This window comes from Aplysia californica, unplaced genomic scaffold (assembly GCF_000002075.1).
Source record: "Aplysia californica isolate F4 #8 unplaced genomic scaffold, AplCal3.0 scaffold00066, whole genome shotgun sequence".
Classification (NCBI taxonomy): domain Eukaryota; kingdom Metazoa; phylum Mollusca; class Gastropoda; order Aplysiida; family Aplysiidae; genus Aplysia; species Aplysia californica.
The window spans coordinates 874,030-900,866 of NW_004797336.1; the positions used below are offsets into that span (position 1 = coordinate 874,030).

General features: G+C 39.6%; 2 protein-coding genes across 9 annotated transcripts in view; one reads left to right on the forward strand and one right to left on the reverse strand.

Annotated features, from left to right (window-relative positions):
* The window catches only part of LOC101849912 (RNA cytidine acetyltransferase), a 40,964-nt gene extending 34,716 nt beyond the window's left edge, over positions 1–6,248 (reverse strand). The window contains exons 1-2 of the mRNA XM_005093568.3: positions 5,980–6,248; positions 904–995 (exon numbers count right to left, since the gene is read on the reverse strand). Of these exons, the coding sequence (XP_005093625.1) occupies positions 904–995; positions 5,980–6,087 (200 nt within the window). The 5' untranslated portion in view covers positions 6,088–6,248. The remainder of the gene's footprint in view (positions 1–903; positions 996–5,979) is intronic.
* A 3,225-nt stretch (positions 6,249–9,473) lies between these two features.
* The window catches only part of LOC101850151 (uncharacterized protein C12orf29 homolog), an 18,781-nt gene continuing 1,417 nt past the window's right edge, over positions 9,474–26,837 (forward strand). Inside the window, exons 1-8 of one of the 8 annotated variants that reach the window (XM_005093569.3) lie at positions 9,493–9,575; positions 15,772–15,842; positions 16,209–16,443; positions 17,369–17,517; positions 20,035–20,119; positions 22,020–22,107; positions 22,909–23,018; positions 25,461–25,633. In XM_005093569.3, the coding sequence (XP_005093626.1) occupies positions 16,227–16,443; positions 17,369–17,517; positions 20,035–20,119; positions 22,020–22,107; positions 22,909–23,018; positions 25,461–25,633 (822 nt within the window). In that variant the 5' untranslated portion in view covers positions 9,493–9,575; positions 15,772–15,842; positions 16,209–16,226. Of the gene's footprint in view, positions 9,576–9,727; positions 9,779–10,244; positions 10,266–15,709; positions 15,843–16,208; positions 16,444–17,368; positions 17,518–20,034; positions 20,120–22,019; positions 22,108–22,908; positions 23,019–25,460; positions 25,634–26,837 lie in introns of those variants that run through there. The other 7 variants (XM_035968528.1, XM_035968529.1, XM_035968530.1 and 4 more) reach the window with 7 other exon arrangements.

Genomic DNA, 26,837 nt, shown 5'->3' on the forward strand with positions numbered 1-26,837 from the left:
GGGAAAATAAAATGAAAATGAAATAATAATACAGCTCAAAAGAAGGACACAAGTTCTTAGTTGAGTTTCGTGAGAGTTTTACGGCGCTTGCAACACAAATAGGTCGTTTATTTTAGTGAAGATTACAGGAGTAACTATTAATCGAATATGATACAAATAAAGAAGTAGGAGAGATAAAGACAACAGATGTTTGATATAAGAAAAAAAAGGAGCAAACCACACCAGAGCACCCCCCAACCAACCACAACACCAGTTCTTAGAATCTCACATTTTTTAGTAACCGAACCTCATAACACAGGATACTTGAACAGGACTCAAATTGCTACACACACATATTATTTTCTCTTCAGAGCAGAGTGCAATCTCCCATCACTTTTCATGCAATTTCAATCACATCCAAAATCAATTTGTATCTTCAGTCTTGGCGTCTTGGGTAGAAATTAATTTTAAACTCAGTCCCTGCAGCTATCCCGTACAGGCCTGATCTATGTCACAAGCTTTCCGTTGGTATTTGAAATTTTACATTATATGAAATTCATCATCATATATGGTCGCTTTCAAGCACAAGGGGGCTATCCCGAAAAATGCTGTTTTGAGAAAATCGAAATTAAAGTTTTTGAATCCTTATTCAGTTTCTTTAAATACCAGGAGAATTTTCTCTCTATAACCAAACAAAAATACACACCAATGAAATCAAACTTCTCCTGAGGTAGGGCAAGGCCCACTTTTGGTGTATGTCCAGATTTCTGGAAACCCCCCCGAAATCTGGGTTAGCCCGCTTGTCCTTAAAAGCAACCATATATATATAATGACTTGCTTTGATTTAACACATCAAGGTGAAGCTGTAAACTACATCCTCAATACTGGATAAACTGTACAGAAATCAAAAGAGAGGGAGCCAACCTTGAGAATCCAAGTTCTTTCTTGTAGCACCACAAAACTGAGGGTCGAGCTTTGAGTGTGGCTTTAGTCAACATGTGATGCAAAATAACCACCTGCAAAAGCAAAAGGCAATATCATTATAATGCCAAAAATGACAAAAAATAGTAGCCTAAAATAAAGTAAAAGTAAAAGCTTCAATAAATTTAATGAATTAACTAGAGAACTGATATAATATATTTATTCCAAATAAAATATGGAAGAGGCTAGCCATACTTTTAGGGAGTGTATACAGACCCGGTAACCGGGAACAAAGTCATGAAGTATACGGACCCGGTAGGGGAAATCTTTTGTGATTTCGGAAAGTTTCAGCGACCTCTTGACCCAGGGTAGACTTGGGTTCTTCTAGATCTATGGCCTAGATCTAGATCTAACAGTTAGCAGACAGACAGACATAAATCATAGATCTAGTTTCGAGGCCTAGATCTAAATGAAGATAGCTTTTCGATGAACGCATTATAAAGCCCAAGTTGACAGGACGGAATGAGAGAAAGATAGAGTGGGAAAACGAAGTGGCCAGCCGTACTTAGATCTAGGTTTGGCCCTATCGACTCAAACCTGTTAAGTACACCGGTCTCATTAGATCTAGAATCTAGGTCTAGTATTACTAGTAATTATTCAGGTTCAAATACATGCAAGTCAGTAAGGCACCTTTTGGTTTTGTCTGAAATACAAATACTTTAGGCATTGCAAACTAAAAATTTCATTTACAATTCAGCCATTAATATTAAGTACTGCTAGCCTGACAGTCTAGCCGTTCTTAAGTACGGCTAGCCTGGCTGTCTACCCGTACTCAAGTACGGCTAGCCAAGAAGTCTAGCCGTACTTAAGTACTGCCAGTCTAGCCGTACTTATCTTAGGCCCTATTAACATTAGAAAACAGGAGGTTTAAAATACAAGCACTGTCATTAAGTCATAAGGCACCTGGTTTCGTCTCAAATACAAATACTTTAGATACTGCAAACTAAAAATTTATATTTACAATTCAGTAGGCCTATTTTTTTTAAGGTAGTGTCAATTGCCACAGAGTGACGCGGTGGCAATTGACAAAAATTGACTTTTTTGTCAATTGCCACCGAGTAAATTGGGGCTCTTTTGCGTTGGTGGGTAGATCTAGCTTACTGTGCTCGAGTGCTCAGTGTTGTGCGTTTGCCTCTCTGTCCCTCTGTGTGCAGAGCTGGTAGTAACGGAGTACAAGTACTCCGGTACTTGTACTTACATTACAATTTTCGGTACTTTTACTGTACTCCGGTACATTTTTTAAACCAGTACTTTTACTGTACTCCGATACTTTTTATAAAAGTACTTTTGAGTACTTTTTAAGTACATTTTGAGTACTTTGGTAGCTTAATGGAAGGGTAAGTGCAGGCATTTCTGATCATAATTTACGGAGCAAAAACCCGATCAACCGCCAAGAGTTAAAAGTTGAGATCAAAGAACGGCCCGTCGCCTCAAAGATCAGCCACTATCGTGAATGTGATCACAAGCGTTGTAAAACTCCATGAAACGGTACAGTGTTTGCTCCAGACGGGATCACACCGAGGTGTGAACTGACCGATGCGTTTCTTTTCTCCAAACATCGCACTCGCATCTGAGCTCGCCACCTAAACTTACATCACTCCCTGGGTGGGTAGGGCCTACAAGTTCGCTCCGGGCGGGATCACATCAAACTGTGAACTCTTCCCTGACCATTGAAAGCAGTTTTTCCGGAATTTGCGAGACAACCTGAATTTTAATTAGTGTGGTCACATCGTAATGGTGCGTAATGACAAAGGAGGTTGGGGGGGGGGGGGGGGGGCAATCAGAGATGGAAAGCTAAAATTGTTGGACAGGTAAAGGGGAGGGGCAACTGGATAAACGTAGATAAAGATCTCAAGACTCACGATAGGCTAATGAGTGTGTATATATATAATATTATTTATGGCATGCCTCATGCCACAGTGATTGGTAATCAAGGTTGACCACTCTTTGCTTGCCATATGTCATAAATCCACCCAGGGGTCACGTCAGTTCATGGGTCACTGTAGATTCTTCCTTGGCTTCGTTGGCTAAGATCCCATATTTTCCTTGCTTCTGAGCACTGGGATCTTAGGCGGAGACTTCTGCAGTAGAGAATCTTTGGTTACACTACACTTACTAGACTCTAGGAAACTATTGTATTTTGGTTTGCCGTGGGCAGTGTGACCAAAATCTGTAAGACCACTATAATCAATTGAAGCTGAAACTGTGTTCTCAATGTGTATCTAACAATTTTTAGGCTGCCTAAATTTCTTTTAAACTTTTTTTGGGTGGTTTTTGCTTAAGGCTACATTGATTCCTTGAGGATTTGTTAATGAAGAATTCAATGCACTTTTCCATTTCTATGCGGGCCATTTTCATCAATTTTATGTTTTCTTAAGAGCAACTTTGTATCTACATTTTTCAATTTGGATACTCTTTCTGTAGAACTTTCCGACCCCTAGGACTGACTTACATTTGATCACATTGTCTTGCTCAAACAAGTTCTATTCATAATATCACTTACCCACTAGTTGCGTCTGTTCGTTTGGGTTGTTTTTTGTTCAACTTCACGGACCATTTCCACCGTTCAGTGCGTATATTGTACATTCAAATGCTTTGTATATTGTTTACATTTTTAGTAATAAATAGCCTAATTTGTCAAATATACTGGATAAGTTATAAAATATGATGTTTTGCATAAGCGCTGAAGTGTTTTAGCATATTAGCAGAAAGTATTCAAAATGTACTCATAAGTACTTTTTTTTAAGTACTTGTACTCAAGTACATTTTATAGGAAAGTACTTTTACTGAACTTAAGTACATTTTTTAGATTGTACTTAAATTTGTACTTAAGTACTTTTTAAAAAGTACTTTAACAGCTCTGACTGTGTGTGTGTGTACTGTGTGTGTAGTGTGTGTGTGTGTGTTTTCCTGACCCCCGTCCCCCGATTTATGTTCCCCGATATAACATGAATTTCTGCTAGAGTTTGTTTGCGTTTGTGACCTTGTACTTCTAGAATTGCCTGTGCCGGTTCTACACCAAAGTGTAGGCTAAGGCTATCCTAGATCTAGGCGTACGTCACATTGAAAACACGCCAAGTTGGTACCGTAGTTCTAGACTAGATCTAGATTTTGCATGCTTGTCCAATGAAATTAGTTCAGAACAAATTGACCCATTAGACACACAATATGTATAATACTAAAGATAGTGTTTCACGTGGCAATTGACAAAAATTCACTCGGTGGCAATTGACGCTACCTTTTTTTAAATGGTCAGTCTAGCCATCATATTAACTTATTAAGTACGGCTAGCCCAGCTGTCTAGCCGTCATTAAGTACGGCTAGCCTCTTCCGTGGGAAAATATAGTCTAGTCATACTTAGATCTAACATGCGATTAAATGTAGAAAGACGCAAACTATTTTTAGGTAAGGCGCCCATCTTGTTTGATGTCAGACCAGGATATCCTCTGATCACGTGACTACATCTAAGTATAGCCAACCGCATGGCACCAAAGATGGAAGTGTCTATGTATATGATGCTTAATGTACACTTATATATAAATCTCTCGGAAGTTCTGATGGCTGAATAGACAGCGCGTCTGCGTTGGAAATCGTGTAATGATTTTTGGAGCGGTTCGATCCCGGTCAATTGGGTTTTTTTCTCTTCTCCTCCTCCCGATTGACCAACAGTCCCATAAATTATAATTTGTAGAGCTGCTTTGAAGTTTATTTTGTTGTTTTTTAATATAGATCTATTAGAGATTAAAAATGCAGGAGAGGGGGGCTAGATCTAGATTTAGATCCAATCCTCCAGCGTCTTTACGGCAATTTTCGTGCGGTTTATTGTCTTTGAGTTTACCGTGTTTCAATTTCAAGCATCTATCAGCGTTCTTAATCTTACTGTTCTGAGCATCAACGATCTAGAATCTAGATTCTACACTAGATCTAGGAAATCCGAAAGGTTACCGAAAACACGTCGTTTCATGTGGGTATCCAAGGAAGTGATGACATCACAAGTACTAAAATTAGCAGCCAATCAAAAAGATGCGTCTTTTCTACGTTTAACGGCATGTTTAGATCTAGGAGGGTGGCCATATTGACCGAAACTTGTTGAATACACAGGCACAGGTCTCATTAGATCTAGATTCTGGATCTAGATCTAGAATCTAGTAATTATTCAGGTTTAAAATACATGCATGTCAGTTCAGTAAGTGACAGATCTAGATATCTAGATCTAAATCTTAGCTAGATATAATCTAGATCTAGAATCTAGATCTAAATCTAGGAATAGATTTTTCTAGATATATATAGTATAGAAATCTAGGTGCTTTTTCGGTAGTTCCCACCCCCCTTATTTGAGCCTGACCTACTTCTAGATCTAGATCTATACGTTTGATTCGCGGTGAGCTAAGATATCAAACCTAACAACAGCAAACCATTAAATTGTGGTAAAATTCAGGGGGGCAAGCCCCCCTAAAACCCCCCTACCCTTGGGGCCAAAACCCATGAATAACAATTGCGGGGAGGTAACTACCGAAAAAGCGCCGAGATCTAGATCTAGATCTAGATTTAGATCTACATCTAGATGTAGATCAATTGCCGGTGATCTTATACTTTAGCACGTTAAATTCCCAAAGTCTACTCTACTAATCCCCTACTCAGACCTTCAAAACTTTGAACTGGGCCTAAAAATGTGTAAACTACCGTAATTTTGTCATGAATAGATCGTATAACAGTGGTTTTCAGTCTTCCATCATGATTTTGGAAGCCATTGAGTATAATCTTGATGACATAGAATTTTGATCCAGATCTGATAGTGGTCGCTCGTTTGGGAAGTCCTCAATGAAGAATTTAACGTGCTAAAGTATAAGATCACCGGCAATTGCCACTTCATGCATATCTAAATCTAATCTAGAATCTAGAAATCTATCTAGATATTAGATATAGATTTCAGATCTAGATCTAGATATCTAAATTTCTAGATCTATTATATATAGATCTATAGATGTATATATTCAATGCACAGTTGAGTAGACCTACCTGATCTTTGCCACGGTCGCCAACAAGCACAACCATCGAGCGATGTTTCTGCGCAACACCATTCTCGATCATCACTCTGATCCGATTGTCTATCTTTTTTCGAACCATTATTCCACTTAACTTTCACACTTTGTAAAAGTGAGGAAAACAATGTAACGAGTGACTACTGTACACAATTCCAAACACAACATGTAAAGGCGAAAGTGAAAGCGTTTCATGTGGGCCGACAGGAACAACAACACATGGCTCTCAGCCGTTCCCAGATTTTATACAGATGCTCGGCCACAGAATTCTGTGTGCTCGGCTTAACTCCGTCAACGACGAGCGCTTCCATTAGGACCAGAGAGGATTTACAGTAATACTAGAGAGATGGCACTCCGCCCGGATGCGCGTATCTGGGGCACCAGCTGATCGTGAAGAAACGCGCGGTAAACAAAACAAACTGCGTCTATTGTTCAAGGCATTTTGGTTGATCACAGACAAGCATGGTCCCGGTTAGCACGAAATGTCAATGGTGTTCTGCTATAAACCCTACCTATTAAAATCAAAATCTGAGTTTCTTTCGATTTCCAAAGGATGACGAATATATTTTGAGGAATAGAAAAATATTTATCAGAATAATGACAAAGTGATTGTGGTCCTACCAGACTGACACTCCAAGCACAAACTCAGCATACTTCATCTTTGTTACATCAGCTATAAATTGGGGGGTTATTTTCCTGTCTAAATGCCCAAATTGAGGTTGCATTCTACTAGTGAAAGATATGTTACCTGGGTCTGCAAAAAGTTGTCTAAATACAAAGTGTCATCGATCGGTTTTGCTACTTTCTTTGTCTTTTTTTTAGGGGGATGGGGTGGTGGATGGAAGGTGTTAGGGGTCCTATTAAACTCTTTAAGGGGTAGATCTATCATTATTGCTTCATGTGCTTTTCCATGATCTGAAATTGTGAGAATTTAATATAATATGTTTGTGTGTGTATGTGTGTGTGTGTGTGTGAGAGAGACAGACAGACAGACAGACAGACAGACAGACAGACAGACAGACAGACAGACAGACAGGCAGACAGACAGACAGACAGACAGACAGAGCGAGAGAGGAAGAGAGAGAGAGAAAGAGAGAAAGAGAGAGAGAGAGAGAGAGAGAGAGAGAGAGAGAGAGAGAGAGAAAGAGACAGACAGACAGACAGACAGACAGACAGTCAAACAGACAGACAAGTGACAAATAGACAAAGCGAGAGAAGGGGGAGAAGAAGAGACAGGGAGAGAGAAAAAGAGACAGACAGACAGATAACAGACAGACAGACAGACACACAGGTAGAGCGAGAGAGGGTGAAAAAGAGAAAGAGAGAAAGAAAGAAAGAGAGAAAGAAAGACAGAGAGAGAGAGAGAGAGAGAGAGAGAGAGGGAGAGAGACAGAGAGACAGAGGGAGAGAGAGACAGAGAGACAGAGAGAGACAGACAGACAGACAGACAGACAGACAGACAGACAGACAGACAGACAGACAGACAGACAGACAGACAGACAGACAGACAGAAACAGAGACATACAAAGAAACAGATTGACAGACAGACATATAGACAGAGTGAGAGAGGGGAGAAAGAGAGACAGAGAGAGAGAGAGAGAGAGAGAGAGAGAGAGAGAGAGAGAGAGAGAGAGAGAGAGAGAGAGAGAGAGAGAGAGAGAAAGGGAGAGAAAGACAGACAGACAGACCGACAGACGGACAGACAGACAGACAGGTAGACAGACAGGTAGACAGAGGGAAAGAGTTGGGGGGGGGGGGGGATAAAGAGAGACAGGGAGAGAGAAAAAAGAGACAGGGAGAGAAAAAAATTGACAGAGGGAGAAAGAGATTACAGAGGGACACTGGAGAACGAGTAGATTTGCTGTAAATTATACCGATTATTCCTTTAATTACGGGGACATTAATTTTTTTCAGATCTATAGAGACGAAGTAAAGATCTGCGTCTATTTGTTCATTAGAATGTATGTTAACTTAAGCAAAAAACAAGTCTTTCAGTTTATGGCCGAGGGAGGCAGGGGGCTGAAATAATAATATGCAATAGAATTCACAGGTCTCCTTCTTTGTTAAAGGCCTAGTAACTTAAGTGAACTAACTACAGACGGAACCACATTTTCTCCGGACAGGACAGCATCCCTGAGCATCGCCGTGGCAGCGATCACCGCGCGTAAGTGTTTTCGTGCCCCGCGTCGGGCGATACGCGAAACAATGCACTGTTGTTATGGAGCGCCGCCACGAGTGTCACCTCTCTCAATGTTAAAAACAATCAGGAAACGACAAATGCAGTTTTGGGGACACCTGAATAGATATAAGGGTCTTGAACATCTAGCTCTCACTGGCAAAATTGAGGGCAAGCGAGGCAGGGGTAGGCCCAGAACAACATACTTAGGGAACATGAACAAATGGGTAACAGGGATCAAGGTCAGGGAAACGTAGCTTTTTTGAGAGCATCCGAGCAAAGGAATGAATGGGAAACCATGATCGCCGATGTCTGTCGCAGATCTGGCACTGGATAATGAATCATATTATTATGCGAATTTGTCCCATGAGTATGTTTGAAATAATCAAGTAGGCTAGCATATGGCATAGTAATAGTAGTAGTAGTAGTAGTAGTAGTAGTAGTAGTAGTAGTAGTAGTAGTAGTATTGTTATTATTGTTTTTGTTATTATTTCTATCATTGTTGTTGTTGTTGTTGTTGTTGTTGTTGGATAAAGTTGAAATGACTACCGTTTATATCACTGTTCATTTAATATTATTTATACATTTGACTGTGAGCCTGTTTGAGGACCTAATTAATATATTATTAAGGTTATGTGCACATATGTGTGTAGAAGAGAGGATGTGTGAGGGAAGAGTGTGCACATATCACTGTGCGTACGAATTCGTGAGTGAACATGTGTGTGTGTGTGTGTGTGTGTGTGTGTGTGTGTGTGTGTGTGTGTGTGTGTGTGTGTGTGCACGCGTGCGTTCATAGTGAAACACCAAACCAATGTGCCAGGATCTGGACAATGATGTACCTTATTTTTTCTAATCTTAAATTACATTCGAGATTTAAGAGAGTGCGATTTACGACAGAGCTGACATGAGAGAAGGTTTCAGGTAAGTATAAGGAATATCTTGCAAGGATAAGATGCTATAAGGGAAATGTGGGGAGCTTAATATATTTTATTGTTTGTATGGTTAGCTTATTTGTCAAGACAGCGGTCCATTATTGCACATTATTATTAGGCCCATAGCTAGGCCTATAGGGCGTCCGAAAAAAAAAAATGTCTGGGCTCGTGCCTGCACAACTGTATACCAGTTGTCAAGACCGTAAAAAGTGCTAAATTTAGTCATCTACAAACACACCTGGACACAATTGAACTGCAACATACCTATTGCATTCATTATTGAATACTATCCAGTGTAATTTTTTGAACTGCTAGTTTACTGTGCGCTGTGTATTGAAAATTAAATATCAGAGCTGACGGAGTTTACAGTTCACACGATATCACGTAATCACAGAGAAACGCATATATATTTCCTTTTGACGTTTGTAAAATAAAGAAGGCCTGGCAACAGCTGTTGGAGCGTTGGTAAAGCAGAAATGTTATTTTCAGAACACTTGCCACTTAAGTTTTTTAAATACTGGATATCGGAAAGAGTCTGTAGCCTATTCTGTAGTGTCAGTAAATAAAAATGCGATCGACCTCTCACCCCTGGTGAGACTAGCCAGCGTTGGCTACTCTCACCCGTTGAAGTCAATAAGACCTGCCAGTCTAGCCGTACTTTGATCTAGGTTTGGCCCTATCGACTCAAGCTTGTTAAGTAAACAGGTCTCATTAGATCTAGATCTAGATCTAGTAATTATTCAGGTTCAAATACATGCAAGCCGTACTTATCTTAGGCCCTATTAACATTAGAAAACAGGTTTAAAATACATGCACTGTCATTAAGGATTAAGGCACCTGATTTCGTCTCAAATACACAAATACTTTAGGTACTGAACACTAAAAATGTATATTTTTACAATTCAGTAGGCCTTCTATTTTTTGTAAATGGTCAGTCTAGCCATCAATGCCATCATATTAAGAATAAGTACGGCTAGACTGCGAGTCTAGCCGTACTTAAGTACGGCTAGACTGTCAGTCTAGCTGTCTTTAAGTACGGCTAGCCTCTTCCTTTTTCTAATTTCGGAATACTGTCTTCTATCGGTGTGGATGATCAAATTGACAGACCAGACCATCAATGATTTATTTATAGAGGCACCAGCCATCCATGTCCAGGTGCTGTTTTAGCCTCTTTTTCCTGTATTCGGATTAATAATATCTTTTTGCCAATTTATTGGTTCCGCTTCTTACTATGTAACCCCATATCTATGGTTCTCAATCTGGAAATCGCCTATAATTCGCTGTAATTGTCTCCCCCCCTCCCCCACTCCCTCTCATCACCCCACCCCCCCCTCATAGTGTCATCATTTATGTTAACGTCTATTTTTTTATCGATAACACGTTTATGGATTAAGGGGGCAGTATTAATGATAATTAAGAAAAAAACAAAACCCCATCAATTAAATAATAAATAAATAAATACATAAATAATTAATAAATAAATAATGCTAATGATTATCATAATACAAATATTGATAATGAGAAGAAGAAGAAGAAGAAGAAGAAGAAGAAGCACGGCCATAACATCAATATAATACAGAAGCAAAGAAAAAATGACGTTATAGCTCAAAAGTAAGCTAATTTGATCGTCTACTAAGATGCTAGATCTAGATCTAATGGCTATTTTTACTTTTCGAATCAAGCTGAACTACGCGGGTCTCCGTTTTGTTTTGCCTGGAAGTTCTGGCAAGATGTACTCCTCCTCCTTCTCTCTCTCTCTCTCTCTCTCTCTCTCTCTCTCTCTCTCTCTCTCTCTCTGTCTCTTTCTGAATACTGTCTATCGGTGTGGACGATCAAATTGATAAAAAACAAAGTTAAAAAATGATGTTAAAACACAAAAGTAAATTAATTTGGTCGTCTTCAAAGATGCTACGGCTGTTTTACTTTTCGAATCGAGCCGAACTACATGGGTCGTCATTTTGTTTTGCCCGGAAGTTCTCGCGCTACTCCCATAGACTCTCTCTAGGCTAGGGGGCTCTCGTGGCCTAGAGGTTTTAAGGTGTTGGCCTCTCATTCAAAGGTCCCGGATTCGAATTCGGATAGCGACCGAAAAATTTTCTTCTCTAAAGTTGTCTCCTTTCACTTCCTTTCCTGCTCTCTAGCAATGTACTGTTGTCTGCTTTCATTTCCACTTTCTCCCCTCATCCCCTCACCTCCTTTGCCCACTCCTCTGGGCTCCCGACTCTTTCTGCAGCCTTTCTAGTGCTACTCATTGGCTCCTCCTTACTGCTGTCTTTCTGCCACACCCCTGATCTTCTGGTAGGAAAGATCTACACCTAGCCTTCTCGGACAAGGGCAAAAAATCTCGGAGGGCCCGTGTGCACATTGCGCACGTTAAAGATCCCTTGGTGGTCTAAAATCGATAAGAGTAGGCTTCGGTCGCCACCCGGGCAAAATTCAAAATTTCCTACCAACTGAAAATATAAGGTGTGTCCCGCGCGCTCATATGACCTTATGCAGTTGCGAGCGCCGTAAAACACTTTACAAAAACAAACAAACAATAGACTCACTCCCTCTCTCTCTCCCTCTCCCTCTCTCTCTCCCTCTCTCTCTCCCTCTCTTTCTCTCTCTCTCTCTCTCTCTCTCTCTCTCTCTCTCTTTCTTTCTCTTTCGCTGCCCACAGACAAAAGTGCACGCTTTCAACACAAGAGTGCTGGAACGTTTGTTCGTGTCACAGAACAATATTCTACATTTCTGTTCGCAGTTGTTCACAGCAGGGGCGAAGCGTTTATATAATCAAATAATCACTGCTTCCCTTTCTAATTTTGAAACATTGTCGCTGTCAAATTCACCTATATAAACGTAAACCTCATAAATTAAATGTTTAAAGACGTTCATAATCAACAATGAACAGTATGCCTAACATTCAAAAATGTTTCACTGCCACAGAAATAGCCTGCTCACCCCTCTCGGGCCACTCCATAAGCAGTCACAAGCTTTGATTAAGTAAGCTTAAAGTGAGGCTGGAAGAGTCTACCAATAGAGTTGAAGGGAACATGTGCATAGCAGTCAAAACTGTTTCATTGCCACAAATACCCTATTCACCCCTTTGGGGCCACAGTTATATTATATAAGCAATCACAAACTCTGATTATGTAAGCTAACTATTACACTGGTCGAGTGTACCTCACAAATGTGAGGGGAACTAACTCCTAACAATCTCTTGACTGTTGCAAGTGCTTGCTTTTTTTTCCTTTACTTTTTACCGTCCTATAATCAGATTGTGACCTCGATTGTGACACCGCCTCCTGGCCGCGAAAGGCTAGACAAAAACAGCCTAATGTGAAATTTTAACTCATTCGCTACGCCGAGCCGTGGGGGCGGCGCGGCTCAAGTGCCGTCAGCACGCTAAGCCGCCCCCGGCGGCTCGAGAACCGACGTTCAATTTTAGCTTGGTTTTTATTCCAATCCACATATCCATGTTAAAATAAAGGTCATAATATAATGTTGACTTCCGGGTCAAGCGTTTCCACAGAAAATCAGAAGTTTTGAAACATGATTTCGTAGTTTATTCGACTTTGTTTTATCGCGAAGCCCAAATTATAGCCAGACACCAGTTTTAGTACTTTTACACAACAAAATGTATCATTATTTTGCTCACTAAAGAAGTGTAGGACTCTTCTTTATAATATTGATACTATTGGACGCAAATTGCCGGTGCACTGTAATTGAGAAATCAATATTTTTGAGTGCTAGATCTAGGCCTAGATCTAAATAGTCAAAATATTTTTTTCTCCCCAAAATCACTACTTTTGGGTGAAATTAATCAAAAAGTACCACTCAAGACATGTATAGGTTTATTCCAAATGCAATTCTGAATAATTCCATGTTACGCACATTTTTTTTCTGTTTGTGATCCTTTTTTCAAAATTATTTTTAAAAAATCTTTTTTTTCAATATATTGGATGTTATGATCCAAATTTTTCAAATATATTATGGAATGTATGTATGTAAATAACTGCACATTTTTCAATATTTTCCTGTTCTATATACAGTTATGGTTATTTTGAGGTATCATTTGACTAGGTGCAAACATATTTTTTTAGTTTCACCTGAGATTATAAATTTTTTATTTTCCAATTTTATCCGCATCCAATCACAATTGTGTTGCATAATCGCCTCTTACAGGCATCAAAGTTGAAAAATATGCAAATAAATAATGCAGATGTATTCTACTAACCATACTGAAAATGTTGGTATATAATATGTTGATATTTATTTGAATTTATGGCCCCAAAGACCTGTGAACTGCGCACTAGTCATCATCTCATTTCGCCCTCCCGAAAAGAATTCGTCCACAAGCCGAAAATAATACGTAGCTAATGAGTTTAAAAAAAGGATAATTGTCATGTTCTACCAAAGAGACTCACGGGTAGATCTATAACATTTAGATCTAGTACTGACTTCTCTGCTTCTTTGCTTTGTGTTTGTGTATTCACATCTAAAGTTAAATTTAATTGTAGTTGGAATTAATATTTAATAAGATATATACTTTCCCGATTATTTTGGCGGTTGAACATACAATGTGAATTCCGGATTTGTTTTCATTCACAACTCAGAGTCGAGTAAGATTCTTGTGTGATATCTCCAGGCCCTACCTGGTCCCGTTTCACTTTGATTACCCTGTCAAACAAGTCAGCCTTCGCCCCTGGTTCACAGTGAACGCTACACTGGTTGGCCTAGGCTATCACGATGAACGCACACCGGGTGGGAATAGCCAAAAGGCTCGCCTGGGGAGGGGGGGGGTGAGAATAGAGGAAGCCAAGGCACAATCCCAAGGCAAAATAGCCTTAGAGGCCAAGGGAGGCATACAGTGGTCAGCGTGTTTACCTTTTTAAATTTTAATCATGGAAGAATTGTAAAATATACATCATGGTTTAGGCCTACTCATTTACACTTGAATTTAAATAGACAATTTTGCTGAAATTGCCTCTCCCAAGTTACTTTTATGGAGAGAGAAGCAAAAAGTACTTCCTTGTTTAGCATTATTGCTTCAAAACTGGCTCCGTATCAAATTCAATATGAGAACAAATCTTTTTTCTTCCTTATCGCCGGCAAGCTGCTCCTAGCGGTTTGTGGTCAGAACCACAATAAACCGCTGGCAGATGCTTGGTCACATTCCTTTGCGACAACGACAATGTATGTGATGCAGCGTGGTGTAATCAGGCGCTCATCAAAATACAAAATTGGGAGAAACAGCCGTTTTTCCTAAAGTTTTGAAATTTTAATTGAATTTTTATTTTGGTCTCAATCTCTTTTACGTCCATATAAAAACACATTTCCGTATAAATTTTACTGAAAAAGGTTGATTAAAGGCACAAAATATTTGTCATTTTTCTGTTTTCAAGGACTCTTTAGCTGTTGGAGTTACCAAACTTTTGCAGCCTTTTTCTAGCTAATTTCACCACTGAAACCAGGCGACCTCACTTCCTTCAATCGCAGATATTGTGAGTTCTATTCAAGATAGATGGATATTTAATTCATTGAAAGCAAGGCAAATAAATCAGCTTTCAGATGATACCAATAACTCCACATGATGCACAAAAATTGACGAGCACCTGATTCCACCACTTTGTGATATATATTAGTTTTCAGCTATTGCCAAAATCAGGAGTTCTTTCATTAGATAAAGAACTATCAAAATAAATAGGTAAATTTTTTTTGGATTTAACGACCAATTTTGTAATTTAATGACGAATATGTATATATACAGTCGAACCTGTGTAAGACGGAATCGTAAGGGAGCCAGAAAAAAATTCTGTCTTGGACATTTTCCGTCTTAGACAGGGGAATTTAGGTGGAGAATGGGGGGAGGGGGGGGAGAGGGGGTTCAAAGGCCCAGCCGGTGGGATCAAGGATCGCTTGTCCGATCGGCGAGCAGTGGTCAAAACTTCGCACCTCTCAATTGCTATCCTGTCTGATAATGACATGGGTCAGTCTTACTTATCCAATTACCACCAGTGTTTGCCTTTCACAGGACCACTGCTTGACCTATTAAAAACAGAAACGTTTGAACATTTCCTTTGCTCCCACCCTTAGCCCCACCCACCAATGCCACCCCTTACTGCCATCATTGTAACAACGATTCAAGGAACTCTTTTCTCGGCTGGCCGTACGATCAGGGCGGCAGGCATTGGTCAATCTAATTTCACACCTCTAGCTTCTGGACCGGGGAAAGTTTCCATAGGGGCTCGCTACTCGAGCACTCTCACGGGCAGTCATGAGATTTCACACCTACACCACACTGACCATCTGCATCGCTCAGGGCTCACATGATGGGGTAACATCTACCCCCAAATTGTACCCCTTCTCCTCTTCCTCGGCCAGCCGCATGACCATAGCGTTAATTTAGAGCCAGCGGAAGCAAACTTGCAAGTTTTGTTTCAAATCAGTGCTGAGCGGGCAAAGCATTTTCCGTCTTAGACAGGTGAAATTCTCGGAGGGGAGCAGATTTTTCTTTCCGTTTCCGCGTTGGACAGGTTTCCGTTTTATACAGGTAACTAAAGAGGAAAATATCAAGGGGGGAGGGGGGAGATTCCGTTAAGACAGGTTTCCGTTTTATACAGGTTTCCATTAAGGCAGGTTCGACTGTATATATATGTCACTCTCTGGTTTTGTACAGAAAGAGGGTCCCAACATAGTGGGAAAAACCCCTGGGAAAAACCCCTGCGGCGATAAAGACTCTTTCAACAGGTACAACTTGTTTTTCTCTATTCTACCTTTCCTGTTATGATGTTTGGTTCCTCACTTTTAGTTAACTTAGCTACAGTTTTACCTAATCTGTCTTTTAAAAAAAATTGAAATAGTGTAATATACAGTGCTCTGTCAGGTGAAGGTTAACAACCTTCTTTGAACTGAGAAATTTTGTCTAATTTTACATATCCTTTATTCTTTTCTTTTCCAGGAATAACTCATTATCATAAAAATAGTTTTAATATTCAATAGTATTGTCTTGTGGTAAATTAGAGTAAAATTGCCAGCATGATAATATTTGTTCTCATAAAGTCAGTATTTTAAAATTAATTTTTTCGTATTGTTTGTTTTTTCCCCTTTATATAGCGTGGTTGAGTCGAGAAAATGTCTCAACACCAATGCAATCCTGTTCAAGAGAAGATATCTTGTGTTTACACAATTGCTGTCAACAACAATGAGTCTTCTTCAAAGAGAAATCAACAGAGCTACAAGGTATCAGCCACCAAAGACCTCACAGCCAAAGCATTGTCTGATGATGTTGCTTCTGCCAGAGCGACGGAGAAACTTGATGGTACCTGCTGCCTAGTGGAAGTCTTTAATGGTAAGCTTGCGATGCTGCCTTGTTGATGGGATGGCAGTATAAACAGAAGCATGCAGACAGCACGGTACAATGAGTAGGCACAACAAAGTTGAATATATTTCAAAATCATTAGACCCATATATATGCTCAGCATGGTTTTTATTGTCCAATTATTTTGTTTTATGCTTTGTGTTTGCAGTATTTTTTCTTAACTTGTCTGCCACCGTTGGTTGTCTTGTCAGACCGCTAGGATGAACTGTAGTAAGTCACAAATAAGTCTAAAAACTGTACACGTTCGCCTCTGTTTAGATTGACTCTTCAAAGTTTCTGTTGTTCGGGAATTTTATTTATGACATTGTAGCTTAGACTAGGCTCTCACAAACACAGACAAGGTATCTCATATGAAACTGAGTTGAAGTTAATATACATAATGATTCTGTATAGTTTTTGCACTGGAATTGCATATTTCAGATTTTGAATGTCGTCTTCCATACTGTTCATATTACCTCAGTATTACTGGACACAGATTAACATTATATTAAACTTTAGCCTGTTCCCTTTTAAACTCACAACTTCAAGACGCAGCTTCTCTATTATTTCAATCACTTCTTATGGAGACAAAGCTGTTTCTAAGGTGTCTGCCAGGTCGAAAATCTATTCCATATTTTTGTTTCTTTTTAGTCAGCTTTTAGTGAGTAAGAGATTTGTAAGATTTGTTTATTGTTATAGCATAAGATAAAACGTAGAGACATTGTGACAGTTAATCTTATGATTTCGTTTCAATGCAGTGAGTCTCATGTCTGAACTAATTGTCATTTCACTGTAGCAGTTAACTTTGTTATATGAGTTGTGGTTCTAAAAAAAGTAATTGAAAACAGTTCATTTGACTTGTTTACTAATAGATTGTTTTGATTTTATCTGAAAATTAAGCTGCCTTTTTCCTCAGGGCAGCCATGGTTGTGGGCTCGTTTGGATCGTAAACCAAACAAACAAGGAGAGAGGCGATTTGCACAGTACAAGAAGTCTTTGGCAAAGTTTGAAGAAAGTGGAAATGGACAACAGGAGTCCTTTGTGTGGTCTTCAAAAGACTTCAAGGTAACATCAAAATTGTGTAGACTTCATGAACTTTGTAAAGAGGGCTATGGGGGCTCTCGTAGCCTAGAGGTTAAGGTGTTGGCCTCTCATTCAAAGGTCCCGGGTTCGAATCCGGGTAGTGACTGAAAAATTTTCTTCTCTAAATTTGTCTCCTTTCACTTCCTTTCCTGCTCTCTAGCAATGTTCTGTCGTCTGCTTTCGTCTCCTCTTTCTGCCCTCACTCCCTCATCTCCTTTGCCCCCCTCCTCTGGGCTCCTGACTCTTTCTACAGCCTTTCTACAGCTACTCCTTGGCTTCTTCTTACTGCTGTCTTTCAGCCACACCCCTGATCTTCTGGTAGGAAAGATCTACACCTAGCCTTCTCAGACAAGGGCAAAAAATCTCGGAGGGCCCGTGTGCAAGTTGCGCACGTTAAAGATCCCTTGGTGGTCTAAAATCGATAAGAGTAGGCTTCGGCCGAACCAGGGCAAAATTCAAAATTTCCTACCAACTGAAAAAGTTTAATGTGCCCCGCATGCTCATATGATCTTATACAGTTGCGAGCTCCGTAAAACACTTACAAAAACAAAAAAAGAAAAAAGAGGGCTATCTTGAGACTAAGCATGGTGCTTTAACTCACTTGCGACTGGGCCCTTTCACCAGTCACAAGCGTTGAAGACTGGCTTTTTTGGGGGTATTTCAATAAATCACCACAACTCTCAGAATTACCCTATTGTAATCATTTTTTGACACAGTAAAGTAACATTCAAGCTTAATCTAATACAAAAAACTAAAGTTGTCTAAGTCTAATACTTTAATTTGTATGATTTTTTTAAATTGGCATGAATTTGATTTTCCGAAAAATTTCCAGAGACGTGACAAGTAGAATGAAATTCACTGCAACAACAAAAATAAAAGTTCAAAGTGTTCTGGTTTGATTTGTATACATGTGCAAGTGTTTGGTGAAAATATAAAAGCTGGTCTGTGCATTGATTCAGACCCATACACTGAATTACATGAGACAGATGTACGGCACGACGTTGTGATTTCGTTGCGCGAAAAACAACACCGGTACTAGTGCTAGATCTAGCCCTAGAACTACGACTCGGGCCGTGTTCGGGTACATATCCAGGATCCTAACTATTAGACATATCATATTCTGAGAAACTAGAACTAGTAAAACGCACAGAAGTATAGAAAACGGCGAAATTATGTGATTCTTGTTCATGCGACTTCTTCGACCGTTACTACGACGCGACTGTCAGATTACTATCAGCTGTATAGAAAAAAACAAAGCGCGAGTTCCGGTCTGTTCAACCCCAGTTGGGGTCACTGTCCTTCACCTTCAATAACTTAAAAACTACCGGCCCCAAAGATATGAAACGAAGTCTAAGTAGCTCAGGCTTGGCCAAACAAGCGTACGAGGCGGGTCTCGCGATCCGTGCGTGATTTGTAGAGCGAAAAAAAAATTCCAAAGTTGGTCACGCAGGGCTTGTGAGACCCGTCACGAGCGTCGCGGCGGGGGTCACGCAACTGTTGTGTGACCCGTCTGAAGTGAGTTTTAAAAAATTTCTTTCTTTCACATTTATCAAAATATTTTTCTATGTAAACTCAATTCCAGACTTGTTAACTGTTAAGTTTTAAAAACATTTTCAATGCTCACCACTTTTATTTATTTGGTTGAAAACCATGTAGTATTTATTTATAAACGTTTGTGCAATGTGGGTCAGCTTCACCACACTCATCATCATTGCCTTTCTCACCCTGGATCAGGATATAGGCCACGAACAAACACTTTCCACCTTTTCCTATCCAGGGCTAGTCGCTTGATGTCACTCCATGTCTTCCCACTTTTCTGTACATCCATTTCCGTGACTCTTCTCCAGGTTCCACGTGGTCTTCCCCTTGATCTTTTACCCTGTGGGTTCCAATCTAACACTTTCCTTGTTATGCAGCTGCTTGACTTCCTGAAAGTGTATCCAATCCATCGCCAACGTCTTCTTCCCACTTCATCTCTTACTGGGCTCTGTCTCGTTCTTCTTAATACTTCCTCGTTGGTGATCCTGTCTGTCCATTTGATCCTCAATAGCTTCCTCAGACATTTGTTTAAGAAAACCTGGATCCTCTTAATGCACGTCTGGGATGCGTTCCATGTCTCACATTTCACCACACTTATAAGAGCAAAATTTTCATCTTTATCCTGGTTGAGTTTTCCTTTTTCCCACCTTTGAATGTTCATAAAGCCCTTGGCATTGGGATTGTGTTTCTTGTATTGTGACTGCAATACCATAGTCTGAACTTAAGAGCATAAAATAATGAGTACAAATATGAAATTAATGGAACTGGTTGCTTTGGTTTCTATCAAATTATTTTTTTTAACCTGTTGAAGTGTAAGATTGAAGTGCAACATTGGCTGCATTTTGTACGTGTGCATGTGCTTTACACGAAATGAAATGTGTGTCACTTTGTCTGTGCTAGCAAAAGTGCATTGCCTTCTTCATACAAGTACATTTGTTTTGTTATTACTTTGTGTTGTAGGAAGTTCCTGACAACTGGATTCCAGCTAGTCGTCTAGAAATCAAAGATGGATTTGTGGTCCCTGACAGCATTGGCCATACTCCAGGTTTCGTAGACAAAAACTTTTTTTTACTCAAATCAATATCATTCACCTTTCACCTGTTGGTTTGTTTTAGAGTTGTGTCAGGTTCTCCTTAGAGACTATTTATTGGAGATTGTTTATTTTTGTTCCAATTTAGTACTTGGGCTTGGATTTATTATTTGTTCTATATCTTTGGTAATGGTTTTGAATAATCTCAGCTGAAAAAATAAAATGTAAAAAAGTATTCTGTCAGTTTGTTTTCAGAGTATGTGATGTACAGACCACGGCGTCACTTTTCGCCCGATTCTGTTACTTTTAGTTAGCGTAACTCAGCAGCCCGCCGGAGCTCCCCTGAAACGACTTTGCTGGTGTCGGTTGAGAAGTTCGCATTTTTGCCTTAGTTTGAAACGATATAACTTCTTCCCCATCCCACACAGCAAACCATTACACTGATGTACTATAAGCTCAATGTCTTGAGATTAATTTTGCGTTGGAATAGTTAATTTCTGTGCCTTACTTTTTGTTCTAGACAAGTGTTTGTAGAGTACTCAATTTGTCCTATTTTTATTTACATACTTTTGAATAAATTATTCCGGCACAACAGATCTCTCCAAAACCTGTGTTAAACTAACTACGAATATCATGCCTTTACCATGAGAAATCTTAAATCCGCACAAGTAGTAATAATCAAGTTATAAGAGAAGAAAGATGCACATCTGCATTTTTTGACTAAAGACACTCAGCGTTAGCTCTTGTTTTACCATATTAAACAACAGAAAGTTACTCTGCGTTTGGTCATGAATCATGCTGTGTCTGTGGCAGCCTGCATACAACTAAGAAAGATATATTACGCGATTTAAAAAAAACACAAAGCTGTGTAAATACATGTACATGGATAGATATAAACTTCTTGTATTGACAGCTAACCCATTCATTCTTAGTTTTTTTGTCAGAAATATGCACAGACACTTTTAAGAATGTATAGAATTCAGAATATTGTCAGTTATTGTAAATGGTCATAGAAACCAAAATAAAAGTTGGAAAAGTCTGGTGCTGATTCGAGTGTCACAAGAAAGCTAGAAACTATTCTTATAATCCAATTACAAGAAGTCATCCTTGTTATTCAGTCAACTTACAAAACCTAGACTTAGCATTTTTTTTAAAATGAGGAATTTCTGGAGTGTAACAGATACTGTTTGTGTATTACATTGTAGTTAGTTGTATTCCGATACTAAAATTGATTTTTTTACTTCTTCATAGTGATACTACAGGGTTGTTTTTTTTCAACTTTCGAGAAAATATGCGAATATTTCCGATTATATTAGACAATTAAACTTGTATTTGGAGGAATTACTTCATTGCGAATTGTGTGCCAGATGGATAAAGTTGCAAAATTACAGTTTTCTATTATATGCGCAAATACCATCTTTTCTGAGTATCTGCACCAATGTTATGTCATTCATGTTCCGAAGGCTCGACAGTTTTTGTCTTGCCGTTTTTTTAATATTGATTTTTTTTCATTCACATTGTCCAAAATTTTACAATTTAGTATTGCCGACTTCAGCTTGTCTAACGAAATGACCAGACAAGTTACAACGAATTTCTGTTATTTTTTGAGTCTCAAGAGCAGAAATGCATGCTTTGGGTGCATTAAGTGGTAATTACCAGAAATACAGGTATACACCTAAACTGTACCTTGAAAAGTACCAAGAATGAAGTCAGCCCAGACAGAGCGGCGACAGGGAGCTGACCCCCGTGTCCCCAACGTGATAAGGCTCTCGGCGAGGAACCTCCCGCTGCAACTAAAATTCCACTGCCGGTGCGCCGTGAGATGTGTGAAATTTGGTTTTTGAAATGAAGTGTATCATTGATGACTCTTATTTACTCATCATAAATAAAATTTCTTCTTTAATTCTATTCACAGGATGGGTCCCTGTTGATGTCAATGCCAGACAACACTGTTGGCATCTGTCTGCTGTTGATCTAACACAAGGAGTGGCTTTAGTTCTCAGGTATAATCAGTTAAAAAGTATCTTTCTTTTGATTGTTCTCTCAAAGTTTTTCTATGCTTCAGTCATCTCACAGTGCTGTAATCTATTTGCACTGAACACTGGAAACACATTTTGATAAGGACTTTTTCATGGTATGTGCATTCAAAAGCAGTAATTATGCTTTTGTGTAAGGGATGTATGGACCAGAAGCTGAACAATAGATTGACATTGTGTTCCACAAGACCGAGAAAGGAGGGTATTTCTGTTAGTGCTTATAAGCATTACTTTAATCAACTCACCTCTAATGAGAATAGGGAAGCAAAGATCAATCTTCCTGTCTTTGCATTCTTTTTTTTCTCATGAGTACCATAGATAACAAAGTAGAATTGTTTTGAAATAATTTTGACTGAAACTAACTCATCAGGTATAAGCTGGAAACTTACTCTCAACCATAACAGTTTTACATCCTTAGATTCTTTGTACTAAAGCCAATGTTAATAGCAGAGGTTTGTTGATACATTTATGATAAAGAACTGCTTTTTGATTTTTAAAAGTGTTACCTTGCCACTTCTCCGTTAAGTGTCATGTCTGTGTCTTGATATTTAGTCAAATGTATTACCTTGGTTAGCAGATAATTGGGTTGGGGTTTTTTTGCTCCTGACTGTAAGTAAAATCAGGATTATCCTTTCTGAACTACAACTTTATTCCTCACTGCTTAGTACACTGGCAACCTTTTTTGAGACTGGGAAGGATGCTGATGCTGTGCCCAGGGCTAGTGTTTTTACAAGAATTAAATTGGATCTTTTAAACTTTGTTATACAGAGAGGATGAGGATGTTCCGGAAGAGCTTGTGATAGAAGTGCAGCCGCTGTCCTCCCTATGCGGTCAAACCTGTGAACTTATTGGCACAAATATCAATGGCAATCCTTACGGTCGGTTTGTTATGTTGTGGTCATTTTGAAAAGTTGTTTATATGTTTATATGAAGAGTGTGTCCTGCCTGCAAGATGTAGAATAGCTTATTTCAAAATCAAAATTTTTCCCCTGATTGAACCCCAGACTTACGAAAAAATCAAATTTTTAGCAGACTGAACCTTTGAACTTCCACATAAAAGTCAATTTCTGCCTCAGCAGCTGACCCCAAGAGCAGTCGGTTATCATCATGAATATATGCTTTCTTTCATCTTTTTCCCTTCCCTGGGGGTTCTCCAACCCAGAGTAGTGCTGATTTTTTCATATATATATATTCAATGGAGTCTGCCTAAACTGAAATCAGCAGGACCGCTAGATTCTCGTCGGTTTAGCTGGGTTTTCAGTTTAAAGTGGTTGCTCAAATAGATTTTCTTTTACAGGGTGTCCAGCAAAGTCGTAAAAAAGTAGTAAATTCGGCACCCTGGGCGTAAAGGTCGTAAATGGTAGTAAATTTGCCTTGAAGGTAGTAAAAATTTGGTAAACGGTCGTAAATTAGCCTGCATACTGGGTGATGAAGCCAGCAAGACTTTTCAGTGAACCCTAGCCGCGGTACATGACTCCGTTTTTGCCGGTCGCGATTGTGATATAATATTCGTTCACCTTTTCCACGTCTGAGAGTATGTTTCACGCGAAAAGCTGGCTATGGTGGCAGGTGAAAGAGTATGTGACACCGAGGCTCAATCGGGAAAATCAAGATCTACTTTCGCTTTCGTTACCACCCTGAAATGTAGTGAAGATAAACTGATAACGCAACATTTGTAATATGCAGGTTATACAGTATAAACGCTTTGTCGCTGTGCAAATAAAATTTAATAAATACTCTGACTCTTCACCACGCTGTCACTTGTGTGTGTGTGTGGGGGGGGGGGTGAAAAGAAAATACAAGCTTCGTCCGGTTTTTATATTGTCGGGTTCGCCAACGTGACAGGTCAGTGAACCTTCGCGCGAGGCACTACAAGGTACGGCATTGGTGAGCTCCGGCGTTTGTTGGGGTCGCCAAAGTTCATTAAAAAGTCTGAGCGTTGCGAAGTATAGGACTATGGAATGGGCAGGGATTATTGATTTTTTTTTTTTTTAGAGACACACTCGGGGGAGGGGGGGAGCGGCTGAAGGCAACACCAGAGGGCAAAAACTGTAAACAAATTTCAGAATTTTGATTAGATTTAGAGCCCTCTTCAAAGTGCGCGTTGGTGCAGGCCTTGTGTGGAATCGGGATCCTTCATACCTTGTAAGCCATGTTATTGAAATAAAGTGTTCGCGTTTCATTTGTTGGGTGATAGTAAATTAGAACAATATTGTAGCTTTCTGTTCAAGACTGGCAGATTTTCAGTGTCGCTGCCTCTTGCCCCCTCACAGTTCTTACACCTCTAACACTGAATAGGTTTAGTCGAGTCATTACGTATGTGTGTGTGTGTGTGTGTGCGTTGTTGTTGTGTAACATGGCCCTGGAAAATGGAGAAGCCGGTTTGGCAGTCACCCTGTATGTACACATTAGGTATAAATCTACCCCCCCTCCCCCTCCCACCACCACCAGGGCAGTGCTACTGACTGAAACGTCTTTAGGCCATTCCCAAAGGGAGGATATTAACATGTTCTTATGCACAGTAGAATAGTAAATATGGGCTGATTTATCAGTGTCATGCTTATACTGTGCTGGACCTGCATTGGGGGAACTGCTTCCTTTTCTGTCCTCTTCTTTACTATACTATCGTCATTTTCCTCTACTTCTTTTGTATGTTTGTCACGCTTGTGAACTACTATTTCCGGGGTGCCTTTATAGTCGAAGCTTGATTCCCCATTTGGACTTCTCTGTTGACATCCACCCCTTGTCGCTCATATCACCTATGCAGTTGCGAGCGCCTTAAAAACCTTACTAAAACTAAATCTAGCTGCGAGCAAGCTTGCGATCGTCTGTCTATCCTCCATTTTGTCGACTGGACTTTGTTGTGTGTTCTTTTCGTTCCATATGGTATGTAATAATAATATATATGTTATTGATGGCGCAAATTAACTCCCTTTTTCGAGCTGGTGTGGGGCTTGATTTGCTGGGTAGTAATTTTTTTTTTCAGGAAATATTGCTAGACACCCTGTTTTTAGTTTATCTCTGTTTTTATAAATATATTGGCTATGTTGAAACAGAGTGCACTCTAAATTATATTACATATCTTCTCCCTTGAGAGTAAAAGTCATGTACCTTTCAGTTAGGCTTTTGTTCTTTTTTCTCCGGATTTCCTTTTTATTTTTATGGACCAGCGTTTCCTGTGTGTGTGTGAATTAATTAAGTAAAATCTAATACTAGTGGCCATCATTTGCTGTTCTGTTCCTCATTTTCACCCCTTATACCTCATTTTTGCACTTATTTTTCATCAAAGTCATTTTCATGAGTAAGCATGTCTGTTACAGGTCTGGGCAGTAAGAAGTCCCCTCTACACCTTTTTGTTGCTCACGGCTCCCTGAGTATCCAGAGTCCGGACGTGACGGACTATGAGGCAATGTACGAGTGGTTCTCTTCAAAATCTGCCTCAGCTCAGGTGGAAGGCGTGGTCTGGCATTGTCAAAACAAAGAACTACACAAGGTGAGCAGCAGTTTAAATTTTTTGCTATTTCTGAGATTATTTTTCATCGGCTACTGTTATAGATAGTCCAGAGGCGTTGCAGTTTTCAGAATTTCAGCAGCAGGCTGGTTGCTTTAATCTTGGTTACCCTGGGATAGGGAAACAACGAGTTTTCTTCCTACCAAACTGTGTTCCGTCATAAGTCTTCCTTCTGTCCTTCCAAGGTGATAAATTTAGTTCAAACGATTCTGTGACATCTGTGCATAAATATACAGTCGGATTTGTCTTAAATAATCACTCATTATCTAGGAGAAAAGTGACGGTCATAAACCAGTGGACGTTTTACACAGTGTCGTAATAATCTGTAAAAAAAAAAGGCTAGGAGGAAATGGAAAGTGGCAATTTGTACAGGTGATTGTCTCATGTGGTCGTTGCAGCAGGTTCGACTGTACCATTTGATATTGCTTTTCATTCATTGTGGGGACTCCACTCAGTTGATTCAAATCTGCTTCCTATTGTGGATATTGAAAATTTGAATTGTGTGACAATGAAGACAGGCTGAACATTTTTGTTGTTTGGCAACTTTGCAATGATCCAATTCTGAGGCTAAGTAACTCACCATTAAAATGTCGTTTAGGGTCACTTTCTGGAATGTATATTTCAATGTACCTGATGGGCTTGTGAAAGTCTTGATTTTAAATGATTTGTTGCCTTTTACTGAGTCTGCTTTGTTTGCTTATTCATATATATAAATGTTTTGAAGGGATATGTGTTTGACTCTCAGAGTTCCTACCCTGAATCAAACATTTTGGAGCTGGTGCCATATTGAAAATGTTATTTGTGTGAGAGTCAGAAACTGTCACTGAGGAGCACAATAGGCATTTGGTTGGTTTTATTTGTGATTCATGACAAAGGGAAATACAGTCAAACCTGTGTAAGACGGAATCGCTAGGGAGCCAGAAAAAAATTCCGTCTTAGACGGGGGAATTTAGAGAGAGAGAGAGAGAGAGAGAGAGAGAGAGAGAGGGAGAGAGAGAGAGGGGGGGGGATAAAAAACAGACTTTGGGTTGAGAGAAACAGATAGATACTCGTACATGTGTTCTTATAAAATACAGTCGAACCTGTGTAAAACGGAATCGCTAGGGAGCCAGAAAAAAATTCCGCTTAGACAGTTTCCGTCTTAGACAGGGGAATTTAGGGGGAGATGGAGGTGGGGGGGGGGGGG